We start from the raw sequence: 17,739 nt of genomic DNA, 5'->3' as shown, positions 1-17,739 counted from the left end.
AGAGAACGCAAACCAAACACAACGCAATCGCATCCCTCCGCCTCCCACAAAAATGTATTTTAGTTAGTTATCCCCCTTCTCTTCCCACCTCTTCTCAAGAGGTCACTCTCCAACCCAATCTCACCCTATTATTGATTTTTTTTTTCCCTTAGCCGTTTGATACATAATAAAAGAGAGGCTATGCACTGCTAAAAAAACTTGTAGCTGTTGAAAATTACACGTGAGTTCTTATGCAAATTTCAGGTATTTTTAAACCAAAAACTTTACAATGAGAGATTTTCCAACAATTTTCTCATTCTTTTTATCTCTTTTTCAATTGTATTAAATTGTGTCACTTTTAATAACTATAAAAGAAATGGTACTTTTATATGTAGCAAAGTATTTCTAAAGATGAAGAAAATTCCAAAAACACAATACAACACAAGCACACAACTATCAGAGTTCAGCTTTATAGAAGCAAAAAAGACATTGTTATTATTATAGGGAGCCCCTAGGCCTAAAAACAAACTAAATCTCTCGTTTTTGTTTCTCCGCTCTCCCACTTCTCACATGGCAAAGATTTGAAGTCCCTTTCAGACTCAGCCCCACATGTGCGACTTCTAGAAATATCTACCCACTTGTGACATTGGATCACAGATGAGTTTGCAATTTTGGGTGTGAGTTTCATAGTGAGGAACAACTGGCCTAATAGTGACACCATGACAAGAAAATGGGGCAAAAGAAGATGCTCATAGCTTCAAGTTTAAATCAACACTTTTTCCTTTTTCACCATTGCAATTCCCATCTTTGTTTGTCTCTGTCGTTTGGACAGTTTCTTCTTCCTTTGGTGGGAAGAAACTGTGTAAAGATTGTTGCTGGCCATGAGGCATTTGATCTTCTCCGGTTCCCTGAAGAAAATGAAATGGAAGTTAAAATGAATTATTAGATTCTGCAGAAATGAACAATAACTCCTCTTTAGTTCTTGGGTTCTCACTTAACACCTAAGAGTCATTTCAGTACACTAAAAGGGTGACATTAGAATCAGATTAGTCTTAGGTACAACAATTCAAGACTGTCAAATTGATAACGATGCCATCTTTCAAGGATAAAAAATAAGGTTTCTGTCAAAATAAGAAGGGTTTTCCTAACCTGAAAAGGTGGAGGTTCAAAATGAGGAAGTTCCTGGTTGTGAAATGCTGGGAAAGTTGAAGTAGACTTGCACTTGGAGGGTGAAATGGGTGGAGCTAAGGAGAGAAAATCTCCATTGAAATTCTCATTCTTCTTAGAGTTTGGCTCTGATGAGCATGGTGTTGAACCGGAAGGTACTTCTCTGCAGAAGTTGCAGAAACAAATGATGTGAGCTAACAGAATTTACAATTACAATGCAAGAGCGAACAGATTCAAACCGAGACAACCTAAAAGCTGAAGAGGAAGCACCAAAGTTCAGGCCACTTCCATAGGCACGTGAAGTACTTTCATTTGGTTTCACATTAATAGTCAAGGCAGGCGATTTGAAATTGAAAGAGGAGGCGGGTGGAACTTCCAGAGAGAAGGGGTATGATCTTTTCTGGCCAATCATCTGCTCCAAATTTAAAACACGGAGATCCAATTAAGACAGTTTTATGATTAAGTCAAAGTTTTGTAAGGGGGAAATCTTAAATCAATATGCATCAGTCCAAAATTTCATTCATCGTGCTGATGAACCATAAGCTTAAATTATGCAGATGAATTCCAGTATGAGCACAAATTGCAGATTACCTTCTCCTCTGGCCTCATAGGCACACGGCTGCTACTACAGTTTTGGTTTGAAGGGGGCTCTTTTGAGTAATGAGAGACAGGTGATGTTAAGTTCCCTGATGAGACATTCACCTACAAATTCCAACAATCCAAAAGATGCCAATTGAAAACCTCATCTTGGAAAACCATAGAAAGATCAAACTTGAAACTTGAAAGTAACTTACCGTTGATGAAGAAGGTTGCTGATATTGCTGTGTTCTTTGAGTCCAATGGGAGGGAGGCCAAATGTGGTTGGATTCATAAGGCAAGTTCATAGACATACTTGACACAAAATCCTTCTCAAATTCACACAACTTACGCCAGGCAGGGTCAAAAGTACAACTGTCTTCCAATGGAACAGTGCATGAAGAAGCTTTATTAGCATCTAGATTTTGCAGTGACGGAGGCAACCTAAAAAAATCTACTGGGATGCCAGGATGTAATGAAATTGGAGAAGAGGACGGTTGATTAGAATGATGAAAACTAGGAAGTTGCGGAGGCAGATAACATTTGCTTGGTGATAGTGATGGTGGGGTTGGTAAAATTGCAGCAGCAGCAGCAGCTTCTTTCCTTTGTTGTTCTTCTATTCTTATTTTCTCAAGCTGTGCCACACCAAGTCCTCTTTGTGGTACCTTTTTCTGCTTTGGCTTCTTTGAAGACCTTCCGGGACCTCCGGCGCCGCCACTGCCGCTATTGCTCCATTTTTGGGTTTGATCTTGCTGAGTCATTGTCTTCCATGAAAATTTGCGTACACCACCACAAATGGGTCTGCAGTGGTTTTTTGATCTCTAGGCAGTTTCTTTGTTCTCTCCCATCTGACTTTGAACTTTCAAGAACAGATTTTGCGAGCAAATTTTGACACCCAGATCAACAGAAAGAGAGACCCAAAAGTTTGATCAGGACCCCATAATTTGAAAAGCGTGTAATGGGAGCAAAATATAAAGGAGTTCGAAAATTTACCTAAATCTCAAAGAATGCGAGGTATGAGAAACAAAAACCCAAGAGCCAAGCAAACGATTCAGCAATTACTGACTTGGAAAGAGGACGACGACGACGAAGAAGAAAGCAGAGTGGGGTAGAGAGAGATGGAGACAGAGAGAGTGTGTTGGAAGATTTGGGATTTTCTCTTAAATCCAGGAGCTTGTCCGAGGGACGGACCAGAGACCCAAACGGGTGATGATAGACGACATAGTTGAAAGGATTTTTCTTATGATCTGAAACACAGTTGAAAGATTTAACAAAATAACTGTAAGAGAAAAATCAAGAAGAAATCTTTTTACCTCAAAATTTAAACAAGGAAAATCTAATGGCATAATGCATAAATATTACATTAACCCATTTGTCGCCCAAATCCTCGCTGCTTTCTGTTCATTATCTTGCTGGCCTTACTCTCCCACTCTTTATGCAGTAATGGCGGAGAGAGAGAGAGAGAGAGAGAGATTGGGAGTGGGAGGTTGTTGGTTCATTTGAGCATGGCTGGCTTTTTTCGCAGGTACGGGACCCAAATGCGGTGGGGCCCACCCACACCACATGCATGGCCTTTCAATTCACCGCCTGATTGGAATTTGGATTTGCCTTCGTTTTGGCGCAAAAAGTGGACACATGTCATCCCCCAGGCATACACAGTACACACACGAAGAAATGAAATTTGAAATTGGTATTTAATACAATATTGATATTGATTATTGAAACGTTGTGATTATCGTACAAATGAATTTTAACCAGTTCTCATTCTTTTAAGAGTTAAATGTATAAATATATATTAATCAAGTACTTGAAATTTACACCATTTATTTTTAAGATGTTACTCGTACTGTTTTTAATATAAAACATAATTGTTGAGTTATTTTTTGTTCTAAATATAAGGCATATTTTTTATATTTATTAATTTTTTTTTTAAATTATCCTTATGAATACTCCTTTAACTATAATCAAGTAGAAGAGAGAGGAGAGATATTAAGAAAAATGATTATTATGTTTTAAGAAAACATGTCATATTTCTTATAATTAACTAACTTACTTAACTTCCTTAATCTAATCAAATTAGTTAAATAGGTCTTATATTAAAAATATGAGAAGTATTTTTTTTTCATACTAAAAGCCCAATTAGGTATGGTCATAAAATTCCAGGAGCTGGTTAACCAAAAAAAAATTCAAGGACCAAATCGAAAACTGAAACCAATTTAAGAGAACAAAATTTTTATTATCCTAAATTAATGTAAAACACTGATGAGATGATGTTATAATTTGATGAAATATAAGGGTTTCAAATGATTTTTCAAAATTAGAATGCAAGTCCCATATTTTGCACATAATTTAAGGTATAGTACATTATTCGTGCCTCACGCATGATTTATAACTTTCAATAATATTGAATTTCATATTGCATATTAACCACATAAGTACATATTGAGCAAGTAAAATTTTACCACAGGAAATGCATATGATCAATCTTAACTGCTAATAACTGAATTAAAATAAATTATGAACACAACAACTATCATTAATATATATAATAAAATCTATTTGTATTATCTTCATGTTATAATCAATGTAGCTCATTTCTTTATACTCCATGCACTGCAAAACTGATGTAATTAAGCATAAATGAAAAAAAAATGCTATGGAATGATCCATATTAGATTCTTGTGTATTGTCATGGAGAAAGAGACACAACACTCCCATATCCTTGAGGTGCCCATGACATTGTTAACGTTACACTTTCTAGATCTTTCATTGGGAAAATCTCATGCGTTCGTATAAAATTAAGTAGTATCTTATTATAAAAATTGCAAACGCGGCGTCTCCCCGTCCCCTAGCTCAGTTGGTTAGAGCGTTGGTCTTATGAGCCGAAGGTCGAGCGTTCGAGCCTGGCCGGGACCATTGAACTTAGTTTATTTTGTTGATCAGTGTTTGGGCCCATGCCTTATGGACCCACTATGCTTTTTTTGCCAGATTCTTAGCCCACTAAACTATGGGCTTATTGTTTTGTATTAAAACAACAGGCTTCATGTGGATTGTAGATTATCCAACAAAACAAAACAAAACAAAAAACCAAAGAAATATTGTTCAGATTGAGAAGAGTTGGATCAGATTTTGACTTTTTTGTTTTGAAAAGGATGAACACATTTTGTTTAACGTCAATGGAACTAAGATATGGTAAAAATATTTTGAAAATATATTTTTTATGCACACAATTCTAATAGTAAGCATACATTTTTATCACAAAAAAAGTATGGGTTATGAAACACATATAATTGTGTATAGACACATAACCCGCCCAAGGGTTTTTCTTTGCCCAAATTTTGTTAGAATTATTTTTTGTCCATGCTTATTAATTATTGCAGTTGGACGGTCCACTCTCCTACAATCTCTATCACCAACACAAATAACACCAAAATGTTCACATCTCCATAATTTCATATCCTATTATTATGTCCTTATTTCTCACTTTTTCATTTTCAATATCAATGCCACCCAATATCGTCTCTCTATTATTGATTCATATTGATATATAGTATTATTTTTAATCCTAAATATAAAAATTAGTTAAAATATTTACATTTTGAATATAAAATTTCAATATGTTTTATCACTCAAATTTTTTTCAGGCTATTTTTATTGACTACATATAAAAAGAGAGTCTTCATGAATGGAATGATGATCAAATGAGATGTACTACCTCCTTACCTAATTATAATATTTCATTTATAGACTACAAACGAGGTCTTATAACTAAAACTGAAGGTAGTATTATAAAAATTCTCACGTGGAGAGATCAGGAAGAGTACCTGGAAAACGTGCACTGGTTTGATGAAGATAACGGAGGGAGGGTAATTTTTTTGTAAAAAAAGATAGAGTTGAAATTTCAGATAAATATGTTTAATTTTATTTTTTAATTTGTGTGAAGTAGTTAACATATTATCATAAAAGTATCAGAAAGAAGTATAAAATTTATACCATTTACATACTCTTCACTCATAAAACAAGTATTGAGAGTAAATTAAGAAAAATAGATAATAAATATAATTATGGATGGAACACATATATATCATAATAAGGTATAACGCCCATTTTCAGCCAAGAAACGGTACAGCGCGCATTATTGCATTCATTTTGTCCTAATAAAAATCTCTAATTAGAGGAGTCATGTTAATTAGTTAGAAAGTTTTATAATTAGTTAGGGAAAACTGGTGAAAAAATTAGTGTTATTATATCGGATCCTTAATACAAAAGCTATATAATTATTAAGGAAATTAATTTTTTTTTTTAGCTGAATAATACTCTGCATTAATACTCAAAGACCAGTACAAACGCTAAAAACAGAAACAGAAACAACGAAAGAAAAAGAGGAAAGCAACAAGACAAAACAAAACTAAAAGCAACGAAACACCTAAGAACAAAGAAGCAAAGCTGCTACTTAACCAATACTAGATCTTTCCCCCACGTCCTCATGAGAGTTCCTCACGTCCAGGTGTAACACAGGCTTCAGAGAAGGTGGTGGCACACAAAGCCAACCTTTCGGTACCACACTCCTCATAACATCAACTGCCATAAAATCAGCAGCTTTGTTCCCACTTCTTGCAACCAAGGATGAATGCCAATTCTGCCTTACCTATAACGTTGAGATATGCTTATGTAGGATATCTTCACAACCCCATTCACAGCCCTTCACCTCCCTTTTCTGCAATTATCAAATAAGACCTAACAATCAGTTTCAACAATCACCTCACCATTGCCTATTCTGTCATAGCTGTTTAACACTTCCATTATTGCCATACTTTCAGCAATGAAAACAGAACTGGCATTAATCTTCTTGCCCAGACCACCAATAAATCCTCCCTTATCATCCCTTGCTACTAATCCCACAACAGCTTTACCCCTTTCTTTACAGAAAGCAGCATCAACATTTATTTTAATTGTCCCTCTTGTAGGCAAGACCCAAGACTTATTCCTTTCCACACTTGTCACAGAAGCACATCCCCTCTTCTTACTAGCATTTGCATCCTAGAAGTCATGTACCAGTCTCATAGCTCTGCCAACACACCCAAGAGCATCCACCTTTTTACCTTCAGAAACAAACTGGCATCTAGACTTCCAGATTTCCCAGCAAATTGTAGCAAAAAAGGCACAACTATAGTCATCAGGCCCCTCCTTGATTTTTAGCCACTCATCCAACCATATATCAATTCTTTTCATACTCCTCTCCTTAAACCTCAGTGATAAAGGAGAACATTCCAGACCTGCAAAGCCCAAGGGCACAAAAACAGCATGTGCTCAATTGATTCAGGTTGTCATCTATAGATAGCACAGATTGGGGTACTTGCACATTTCCTTCTAAGCAGTGCCTCTCGAGTTGCCAAGGCTCCATTGAATACCCTCCATAAAAAATGAGCAACTTTTGGAGGAATTTTCCACGTCCAAAACACATCCCAAATCACTCTAGGAGTTTGATATGAGCTACCAGGTCTCTCTGAACCCTTCCTATCCTCTTTATCTTTGACAACCCTATACCCCAACTTGACACTATAGCAACAATCTCTACTTTTCAACCGGGTTGAAGGGAGATAGTGCATCAAGCTGTTCGCAATGGCCAACTTGATCCTCTTCCCCAGGGATCCCAGATGAGGAAACCCTAGGGGAGCTACCGACTCCAACTACCGTCCATGTACAATCCATACTAGATTTGACCAACTGCCCATCCTACCTCCTCTACGTTCTTGACAGCCCATCTTTGTCTCAGTAGAGTCTTTTAGTGGCATGTTTCGGTCCTCTTCCCCATTACTTAGAAAAAGTGAGCCACCGGTTCAGGTACAAGATACTATCATTACCGCCTGGACAATTAGACATCCAACCCGTAATCGCAACGACCCAATTGGTAGATAATTCCTGAAAGCATCAAGACACCACTCATCATTCCTGATTAAGCTATCCACTGTTAAGTCTCTCATCTCCTCATTAAGGCTTCTTTCTTTTAAATCGTATCTTGCAGCATGTGGTATCCATTTATCAGAGAAAACATTGATCCCCGCGCCATCATCAATCCTCCAACACAAATCATCTTTCAATAGGTCTCTACCTTCCAGAATACTTGCCCACCCCCAAGATGACTGACTCCCCTGCTTTGCTTTCAAGAAATCATCATGAGGAAAATAGATGCCCTTCATAATCTTGCACCAAAGATCATTCGGATTCTGTAAAATTCTCCAAGCAGTTTTGGCTAACAAGGCTTTATTGAAAAGCTCTAGATCTCTGAACCCCATGCCACCTTCACTTTTCGACTTTTCAAGAGATTTCCAAGCTTTTTAGTGAATTCTACCTTCATGCTCCTTCTGTCCCCACCAGGACTTTGCCATCATAGCATCTAATTCCAAGCACACCTTCTTTGGAAATTTAAAACAAGTCATCAAAAACACAGGGATTGCTGTAGCTACAGCTTTCAACAACACTTCTCTACCAGCAAAGGTTAGAAGCTTTTGTTTCTACCCTTGTAACTTCATATTCACCTTGTTCTTAACAAGGTTCAAAGCTTCATTTTTAGATTTACCCCATAACGTGGGCAAACCCAAATATTTCCTAGGATTATCACTTTCCTTCATACCCAGTACCTCAAAAACTTCCTTCTTTACCTCTTTAATCGTGTTCTTTAAGGGAAAAAAAACACAGGACTTGTCAAAGTTAACGGCTTGACCTGATGCCTCACAGTAACAATCAATAATTTCTTTCAACACCTTACAATTTTGCCTCTTAGTATTAACAAAAAATAATGCATCATCTGCAAAGAAACAATGAGAGTATTGGGCATCCTTTTGCTAATCTTATACCTCTTAATCTGCCATTTTCAACATGTCATTAGATCATTGATGATAAAACATCAGCTGCTAATATAAAAAGATAAGGAGATAGAGTGTCTCCTTGTCTTATTCCTCTCTCCATTTTGATATCAACAATCTTTCTACCAGAAACTACTAGGTTCAAATTCAAAGTTTTGACACAATCCATTACCCAAGTAATCCACTTCTCTCCAAATCCCATTCTTCTCATAACTTCTTCAATAAAATGCCATTCTGGCCTATCATAGGCCTTATTCATATCAATCTTTATTGTCATTTCCATTTTCTTTCCTTTTTTCTTGTTTTTCAAATAATGGAAAGCTTCAGGAGAGATCAGGATGTTGTCTTGAATTAATCTTCCTGCAACAAAGGCTCTTTGGTTCTTAGAAATCACTCTTCTCAGCAAGTCTTTTAATCAATTGGCTAATATCTTAGATACAATTTTGTAAGCAAAATTGCAAAGACCAATTGGTCTATATTGACCCACAATCTCAGCATTCTCTACCTTGGGAATTAGAACAACATTAGTCCTGTTTAAATTTCTCAGACTTGCCCTTCCTCCAAAAAAAATCAACCACTATTTCCACCACCTCCTTTTTGACCTTATTCCAAGCAGAATGGTAAAACACTCCAGAATAGCCATCAGGACCTGGGGCCTTAGTCCTATTCAATTGAAACACAGCCATCTTGATTTCCTCAAAAAAAATCGATCTCTCAAGCCTTTCCCTGTCCCTTTCTAGCACAAACTCTTTCACAAAATGTAAAGCAACCTGCAAACTTCTACACCCAGTAGAAGAGAAAAGTGAAGCATAGAACTTCAAAAAAGCCTCATTCACATCCTTCTCGTGCACCAACCATCTACCATCATTACACTTCAGCCTTGTTACTTTGTTCCTCATCCTTCTCTGTATGGTAATTGAACAAAAGAATCTTGTGTTTCTGTCCCCGTCACCAATACTTACCCTCAGCTTCTTGTTTTTTTTTTTTGTTCATTCAAAGTACCCTTATTACAACTTTCCAGTTTCTTTGTCAGCAATTCGACCTGTTTCTTAGCATTTGGAAAGGTTTCCCTACTCCATTTGATCAAACTTCTTATATATTCATCAAGCTTACTAATCAACTCTTCTACTTTACTTTCAAACACACTTGCACTTCTCCATCCTCTTCTAACAACATTCAAAAAATCAACATGTTCAGCCCGATAAGCCTCAAATATAAAGATTCTTAATACCTTCGCATGCCCAAACTCACAATCCACAAGTAGCAAGTGATGGTCAGATCCAACCGGTTCCATATGAACAGCAGTAGCATTTACAAAATCTTCTCTAAACTCAACATTAGCTACTACCTAATCCAATCTTTCCTTCATATGTGATGCCCCTAGCCTTTTATTACTCCAAGTATACTTAGCTCCCTGGAAGCCAAGGTCTAATAATTGACAGTCAGCTAGCATACATTGGAAATTGATAGCCCTACCAATATCGACAGGCAAATTTCCTCACTTCTCATCATCAAAGATCACATCATTAAAATCTCCAAAACAGAGCCATAATCCCCTTATACCACCTACCAACCTTCTCATCTCATTCCAGACTAACATCTTCTCTTCATTTATTGAAGCACCATAAATAAAGGTGACATACTTAGGTACTTTAAGAAAATTAGAATCCATAGTCACATGGATTAGGTTTCTTGAGCTGAACCAGACATTAATCACAACCTCATGGCTCCACCACAGAGCCAAACCACCTCCTCTACCTCTCGGATCAACATAAAACTCTTCTTACATCTGACATTGACCTTGAATTCTTTTCAACTTATCACTTTTCATCCTTGTTTCCATTAGGAAGATCACAAGGGGCTTGTTCTTAAAACACTCCTCCCTCAACTTCTTAACTGTCAAGGCTCTTCCTAAACCTTGACAGTTCCAACCTATGAACTTCATGGCTCCTTAGTGGCTGTTTGAGGCCAGCCACCAAGACCATTTTCCAGCAAAGCACTTTGACTTACCACTGAGAAAACATCCTCAATGGACACATCTCTTCCCCCAACTCTTCTCTAGACTTCCCCACCTTCCTTCCCAACATTCCCCTCCTTCTCATATGCTTCTTGATCCTTTGCACACTCTTATGTCCTCCTCTTTTTTCAAGTGATTTGCTTTTGTTTATAACAACAATATTTGGTTCTTCAACAGATAACTTCCTTCTCTTAACATCCAACCTCTCCTCTTCATCTTCCAAGTTCCTCTTTAGTTTTACTTTCCTTAGTCCAATTGTAACCTCACTCATAGGTGAATGCGCCCCATAAACTACTATGGCCTTTGAGAAATTCTCCTTATTTTTACTATTATTCAGTTTAGGATCTTCTTTCTTCAAATCATGACTCTTGTCCTTATCATGATTTGTTGAATTATTCTGCTTTCTCTCAACAGACGCCAACTTCTCATCCTCACTTTTACCACTACTCTCCCCAGCCGATACAGAGTTCTTCTGTAATTTGAGAATAGGAGTTCTGTTCTCTTTATTATCATCAATCATCAGATTACTCTTGCCTTTTCCCTCCTTAGTCTCACCTATTTTTAATAACTTCTCATTTTTTGATTCCTTCCTCCTTTCCTTCACTACAAACTCCTCCCAGCCATCTCTACAACTGTCAATAATACCATCAATATTTCTGGTAGCTTGAACTCCTAACCAACCTCCATAGCCACTATCGTCTACATCGTCATCCTCCTCTACACACTTACAGCTTCTCTGTTCATGACCAATTTTGCCACATTTGTAGCAATAATTCTGCAACCTCTCATATCTCAATTTAATCTAGACTGGATCCTTGTTCGGCCTGGGAGTCCACATACCAATTATTAATAACAAATGTATATTGACTTTCCTAAACTACCATTTTTAATCATGGATATTGGAGTTACTTCTAACGTATATAATCAATAGAAATACTTTGAGAAAGAATTATAAATTTGAAAAACAAAAACGATTAAGATCTTATATTTGGAATCAAATTCAACCTCTAACTAACTTTTATATTAAAGACTAAAATTAGTATGTCCATAATATAAAATGTTTCTAACTAATTCACATGTACTAATAAAAATAATTAAAAGCATTAAGTTTGTCATGAAGTTCATTGATTTTGAACATAACTTTATTAACCATATTAAATTCTACCATCATATTAATTTTTAACTCTCAATACTTTTATTAAATATGGGCATACATGAAAAAAAATTTAATGCTTAATAAAACTATCAAAATATCTTATAAAATGAACCAAAAATACTTTCTAAAAAACCTATAAAACTTCTTATAGTATATAGACAGGAGGAAGTATAAGACACGGTGGGCGTCTTTATAATAAAAAGCGAAGGAAAAAATTACTGACTAAGATATATTTTGATTTAGCTTATTTTGAGTAATTTTATCCTCCGTTAAATATATAAAAAGACTTTTATCTTTTAAGACAAAATAATTTTTGGGGCTAACGCCAAATGCCCCATTAGTATCGTACGGTTTAGGGACAATTACATTAACCAACAGGAAATCATTTTTTCTAGATACCGAAGACGAAGAAGTACAGTACAACTCAGAAGACAGAATGTTGAAGTGGAATTATGAATTAAATTCAGAAACTATGTGCAGATGATTTTGGAACGGAGAAAGTTGGTAAGTGGGTCCTAACTCTAAAGATGATGATGGAGTTGCTTTCCGTCACTAATTAAGGTACCTTGCCTTTTCAAATCAATCTTTGAGTCGCTTTCAGATTTGCTCTCCACTCCCTAAAACACCTACAAATCCGTTACGCCTTCATCTTCCCCAAAATTACATGCAATGCTTTCCATTTTGCAAATCCTATCACAAAAATAACCTTCAGGACTCAATACCGTCCATATATCAATATATATATAATTTAATAATTTGATATTATTTTTCAGTTATGTCAGTGCTAAGTGCATTATGAATAAGAGTACAGTAATAAAAATATTAGAAAATAACATCAAAATGTCATATGTATGATAAAAAGATAAGATTAAGGTGTTAAATATAATTAAAAGATAACATCAAGACGTTAGATGCTATTTTACCCTATATTATTTATCACTATGTAATACCTTCGATGCTATATACCCTATGATAGTTATCCTATATGCATTGCACTAAAAACTAAATCTTATATTTAGTGCAAGAGGTAATATAATCATAAACAATATAACCATATCATGTACTCCTCTTATCCTTTTATAAGATAGAGAAAGAAGCAATTGTTTAGTCCTAGTTATAAAGCAGAGAGAGAAAATTTTTATAGAAATGTAAAATTTTATCTTTTATTTAATATTGTGTTGATTTTGTTCTAATAGGGTATAATGCATTTGAAGTTGTTAAATTTTAAATGAGAATTAATAAAATTTAAATTTTTTTAATCTATACAAAATATATTAAAAATAATTTATAAATAAAACGCAGGGTGTGGTCAAGCCAATCTGTCCAGGGTTATAATTGTTTTTTGGGAGAATTAGAATAAATGACCTGTAGAGAAAAATATTTAGTAAAAAGGATCGTAAAAATTAGAATTATTTTAAAGGACCATATATTAAAATATAATTTTAGAAAGACTAAATTGTTCTTAACTAATCCTTCTATCTTCTCTCTTATGACATCTCAGTTATTTGATAGTTGATAAGTTCTCTTTTTTTTACGTTGGCCTGCACTCATTCCACAGAGAATTAGAAAACCCTTGGAACTCACCAATAATGATAAAGGCTTCTATGCATTTTGTGACAAACTTTTATCATCTACTAGTGATTGCTTTCTGATATCTTTGATGCAAGTTTGTTTGTTTTACCCCATTAATATTGTTTTGGCCTGTTAAGAAATAAGCAATAAGAATTAGTTTTTCTTTCTGTTTCTACAATTACAAGTCATGTGTATATTTATAATTAATTTCATAGTCTGAACTTAGGATCTTTGCATTTTCTGTGGACATTGATTAATGTATATAAGTTTTAGAAATCAATAGGTGATGGATAATTTGAAAGCAAAGTCTATGATGGACTTCGAATTACAAGTGACAAACGGGTTCAAATGTTACCTTTTGAAATGATTCTAAATGTCTTATTAATTTTCTTCGAATGTATAAATCATCGAATGAAAACAAAAACAGAAAAATTGCTGACAGAATCAGAGAAATAATAAAGAAGGGGATAGAGGTAATTTGGTATTCAAAATATATATTTTAACATTTAAAATAATTTTAATTATGATCTTTTTTAATAAATATTTTTCTCCATAGGTCCTTTGTTCTAATTCTCCCTTATTTTTTCCGAAGTCCAATACTGTAAATTACACTTTTCAAGGTTATGGAATGTAATTTTGCTTGTGGGAATCTAGAAATATCGGCCTTCCCACAAGCTCTGCTTCCTACACATATAATAATAATAATATAGTTTCCTGTGTTCATGTGTTCATGGACAATGACTTCACAGTCAAAATGCTCCCAAAATTGAAGCACCAAAATAGTCATTAAAAAACAACAACCATCCTAGAAAGCAGTAAAACCAAAAACAAAAAAAAGGAAAAGAAAGGAAACACAGTAATCATTCATTCCCACGCTCTTCCATTTCTGGAATTGAATATTTTGATGATAACGTCAGCCTTTTTACCATTCCCCAAACCCTATGCAAAACGGAACAACTCATCATCCTTTTGCTTTATCCTTTTCCCTCGTTTCAAAAATGTCTCTTAACCATAAATTAGCGATTCAATCAATCAACTTCAAACACAATATCCTCTCATGATGATCCAGGACTATGAAACATCATCTGATTAGCACCTCATTCATGCACTGTAATGTAATGGTTACTTAAAACTTGAATCTATAGTGAATTCAGGGTGGCACAGAGGCAACATAGTGATCCGACAGTGATGAAATGGAAGAAACATGGTTCATGGTCAAACACAGGTCGAACAAAAGTTGACTGAAAACACACACACACACAAGCATACAACATCAAACCGGGGATTAGGAAGCCTGGAAAATTTGCCCCAGCTTCTCTTCTTTCCCACGGCATAAACACGCCATTGAATCAAGACTGACTGAAAACCGAATCCAACTCCTTTAATTTCTGATGCTTCTTCAATCTTAATTCCCGCTGTAGCTGAAAATTTCGTTCTTAGTTCTCTGTAAAATCATCTTGGATGCGATTGTGAATCCTGGGGAAGAGAAAACAGAGTGAGAATTGCATTGTGAGAGTAAAAAGTGTAAAACAGAGGGATAGAATACAGGAATTTGAGGGTGGCACCTGAAAGGAGAGGGAAGTTCGGAAATCTGATGTGTTCAACAGCGAGAATCAGAGGAAGCAGAGGACGGCTTGTCAGAAACGCCGTCGTACTCCTCTTCACCCTGGATTCGTGCTGGAATGTGAAAACCGGAGAAGATATCAGAATCAAATCCGATGCCGCCGGAGATAGAAGATTGATGATGAATTGTCGGTGGTAGATAGTGGCTGTGGTCAGGCGTGGAGGCGGTTGACGAGTCTATCCAAGCACGAATCAAAGGAGTGTTACTGGACTGAAGGGGACCCCTCTGAGAAAGATACTGGCTCCGACTGAACAGTGGCTGCAGCGGAGTCTGCATCGGCGACTGCGGGTTGAAGATAAGTCCTCCGTCTCCGCCATGGCCACTATTACCAGTATCAGTAGCACCACCATTCCAAGCTACCATTCTACTCAATCGATCATGCTCCACTGGGAATGAAGCCCCATCGAACCCCACTGGGGTCGTCGCAGAGAACAATTGCTCACCCTGGTGGTGGTGGTGGGTCTGAGCTTGAGCCTGGTGAAGCAGAATCGGGTCCTGCAACGACTGGAGCGAGAGCCGTAGATCTTGGTTCTGGCAGGCGCTACTAGTTAGCGAATGCAAATCTGGTGAGTAATTCTGAAACTGAATCGACGAAGAATCCGTCTCCGGCGCTGACTCCCCACTGGGGAAGAAAGACTTCATAGAGTCAGCAATGTCAGTGTCAAATGTCGGCGGTAGAAAATCCAACCCGCCACGGTCAGGGTTTTCATCGAATTGCTCCATAATCCTCCCGCCATTATCTGCGGCCGAACCTGTTCTCCGGCCAAAAGAATCCATAGCATCGACCGCGGAACGGTCAACTCCAATGAGGTTCTCGTCCTCGTTCACCTGCTGATTCTGGTGTCGATCCTTCTCCTGCTGAGCATTTTGATTTGTTGTGTGGGGGTTCCACGCAGGAAGCTTGGCAAGCTCATCTATGGCGGCTTTGGCATTCTTAATGAGCCAATCGACGGCTTTGCTGGGGCGGTCGTAGCCAAGGCGATCTTGGACGTCGTAGAATTGAATGGCGGTATGAGCGGAGAGACGAACTCGCCGATCTCTGGGTCCCTTAGCGGTACACACCTTACTGTGCCGGTCTTTGCGTCCGGTGGAGCGAACAATGTGGCCGCCTTGAACCTCCACGATCTCTCCCCCTCCACCCCTCACAGCCAATCTGGACGACGTCGTTGCCGGCGGTCGCTGGTGACGATTGGCACTCTCTCCCATCTTTGCTGCATATTCAACGGTAAAAGCGGAAGACGGAGGCGAAGGAGGAAGGAGATAAGACCGCTTCTTGGGAGGATGAAGAGATTTAAGCTCTGTATCTAAGTCTGCGAAAGAGTGGTTTTGTTGCAGATACTGAAGCTGGAAATGCAGAGCTGGGTCTTTGCCGGATGGAGATATTGATGAATCCTGATCCTCTTCGTCTTCCCCACCCGCTTCTTCTTCCCCCTCTACATGCCTGAAATTCAGAACTTGGCTCTGATGAAGGTAATGGTTGAGATGGTAACAATGGTGACGATCGTCGCTTAGAGGATCCAGACTCAAAGTCTTGTAATATTCCTCTTCCAGCTTTTCAAAACTCGGTACAGGATTTTGATCTTATTGTTGATGATGACGACGATGACGAATGTTCTTCACAGGATTTTGCTGAGGATAGCGAAAGAACCTGCCATATATTCAATATTACCAGTGTTTCCATGGAAAGAGAGAAACAAGAAAAAGCAAAACCCAGAAACCCAAAACTCTCTTTTCGCCCTAACCCATGTCCTTCACTTCTCTCTCTCTCTATCGAAGCCGCTCTCGTGGCTTTAGGCAACTGAGCTTCTGCTTTATGTACTGCTGCGATTCACTGACCCGCCTGCAAAACAATTTTTAAAAAAAATAAAAAAGGCAATACAGTTGGGTCGGTTAATGGATTACAACTTAATAGATTAATTTGAATAAATTAAAAAAATTAATTATATTATTTATTTATAATAAATAGGTATTATTTTTTAAAAAATATTTTTATTAATCAAATATATTAGCTAGAGCTGTTATGATTACAATGATTACTTTAGAAAAAAAAGTATGAGAGACAAAGTAAATCAGGATCTTATATTTAAAATTAAAATAAAAATCAAACGACCTCTTATATTAAGGATCAAACGTAATATTATTTTAAATTTAAAGGACAGAAATTAACATTTAACAATGATATCACACTTTGATTACCCAGCAATTGGTTATAAATAATATACTACTTGTATTTAAATTAAGCTACTTATATTTGTTATGTTAAATTTTTTAATCATATGCGGTGCTAATATTCCAAAAATATGACATATGGTTGGTTACGCATGATTGAAAAAAATTAACATTAAGTAAATTAAAGTTTTATATTTAGAATAAAATTATATTTTTAAAATAGTACTGACATTAAGGAGGTGTTTGGAAGCATCCAAAAGTATTTCTTGGAAGTACTTTTTTAATAAAACGAGGTAACTTTCTCTACATATTTACTTTGTATAACGTAAAAACACTTTTAAATTTATGATTTTGATTCTGTCTAAATACTTTCTAAGGAGAAGAGGTATTAACTCCAAACCTAATTATAAAATTTTGATTATAATTTATAAATAAAACCTTATAATTAAAATAAGGCAGAAAAAACATATGTTTGATTGGGATGATGGTGACGCCGACAGCGCCGGGTCAGAGCGGGAGGGTAAAAGTGAGAGACTATTAATTTGCAATTGTGACTTTACACAGAAGAGTACACACTATACAACAGGGAAGGTTTGTTTGGTACAATAAATAA

General features: G+C 36.5%; 2 protein-coding genes and 1 long non-coding RNA gene across 4 annotated transcripts; all 3 read right to left on the bottom strand.

Annotated features, from left to right (window-relative positions):
* Nucleotides 1-710: 710 nt before the first annotated feature.
* LOC114741182 (uncharacterized) lies at nt 711-3,154 on the bottom strand. 2 transcript variants are annotated; one of them, XM_028929434.1, is made up of 7 exons: nt 3,085-3,154; nt 2,716-2,969; nt 1,941-2,581; nt 1,738-1,848; nt 1,395-1,558; nt 1,129-1,309; nt 711-887 (listed from the first exon to the last, which is right to left on the bottom strand). In XM_028929434.1, exons 3-7 carry the CDS (start codon nt 2,481-2,483, stop codon nt 729-731), a joined length of 1,158 nt encoding a protein of 385 aa, XP_028785267.1. In that variant the 5' UTR covers nt 2,484-2,581; nt 2,716-2,969; nt 3,085-3,154; the 3' UTR covers nt 711-728. The 2 variants fall into 2 exon arrangements, with proteins under 2 accessions (XP_028785267.1, XP_028785266.1); XM_028929433.1 differs by having other exon boundaries at nt 2,716-3,145.
* Nucleotides 3,155-14,437: 11,283 nt separating this feature from the next.
* Nucleotides 14,438-14,949, bottom strand: LOC114741183 (uncharacterized). Its single transcript, XR_003739760.1, has 2 exons — nt 14,899-14,949; nt 14,438-14,809 (listed from the first exon to the last, which is right to left on the bottom strand). It is a non-coding gene; the product is annotated as an uncharacterized LOC114741183 (long non-coding RNA).
* LOC114741185 (transcription factor TCP4-like) lies at nt 14,934-16,727 on the bottom strand. The gene has a single exon (XM_028929436.1). The coding sequence runs from the start codon at nt 16,161-16,163 to the stop codon at nt 14,934-14,936; it is 1,230 nt and encodes a 409-aa protein (XP_028785269.1). The 5' UTR covers nt 16,164-16,727.
* Nucleotides 16,728-17,739: the final 1,012 nt, after the last annotated feature.

Source organism: Neltuma alba, unplaced genomic scaffold (assembly GCF_004799145.2).
Source record: "Neltuma alba isolate B1F8T4 unplaced genomic scaffold, ASM479914v2 tig00003311_pilon, whole genome shotgun sequence".
Lineage (NCBI taxonomy): Eukaryota > Viridiplantae > Streptophyta > Magnoliopsida > Fabales > Fabaceae > Neltuma > Neltuma alba.
The sequence above is the reverse complement of the archived record's forward strand: the minus strand, read 5'-3'. Positions and strand labels throughout refer to the sequence as shown.

What these genes read in the sequence shown, in the direction of transcription:
- LOC114741185 (XM_028929436.1), bottom strand. Translation starts at nt 16,163, where the DNA reads ATGGGAGAGAGTGCCAATCGTCACCAGCGACCGCCGGCAACGACGTCG.
- LOC114741182 (XM_028929434.1), bottom strand. Translation starts at nt 2,483, where the DNA reads ATGACTCAGCAAGATCAAACCCAAAAATGGAGCAATAGCGGCAGTGGC. An exon ending in CTATGAGGCCAGAGGAGAAG is followed by an intron (nt 1,559 to 1,737) that starts GTAATCTGCAAT and finishes AATTTGGAGCAG; the next exon opens with ATGATTGGCCAGAAAAGATC. An exon ending in TTGAACCTCCACCTTTTCAG is followed by an intron (nt 888 to 1,128) that starts GTTAGGAAAACC and finishes CATTTTCTTCAG; the next exon opens with GGAACCGGAGAAGATCAAAT.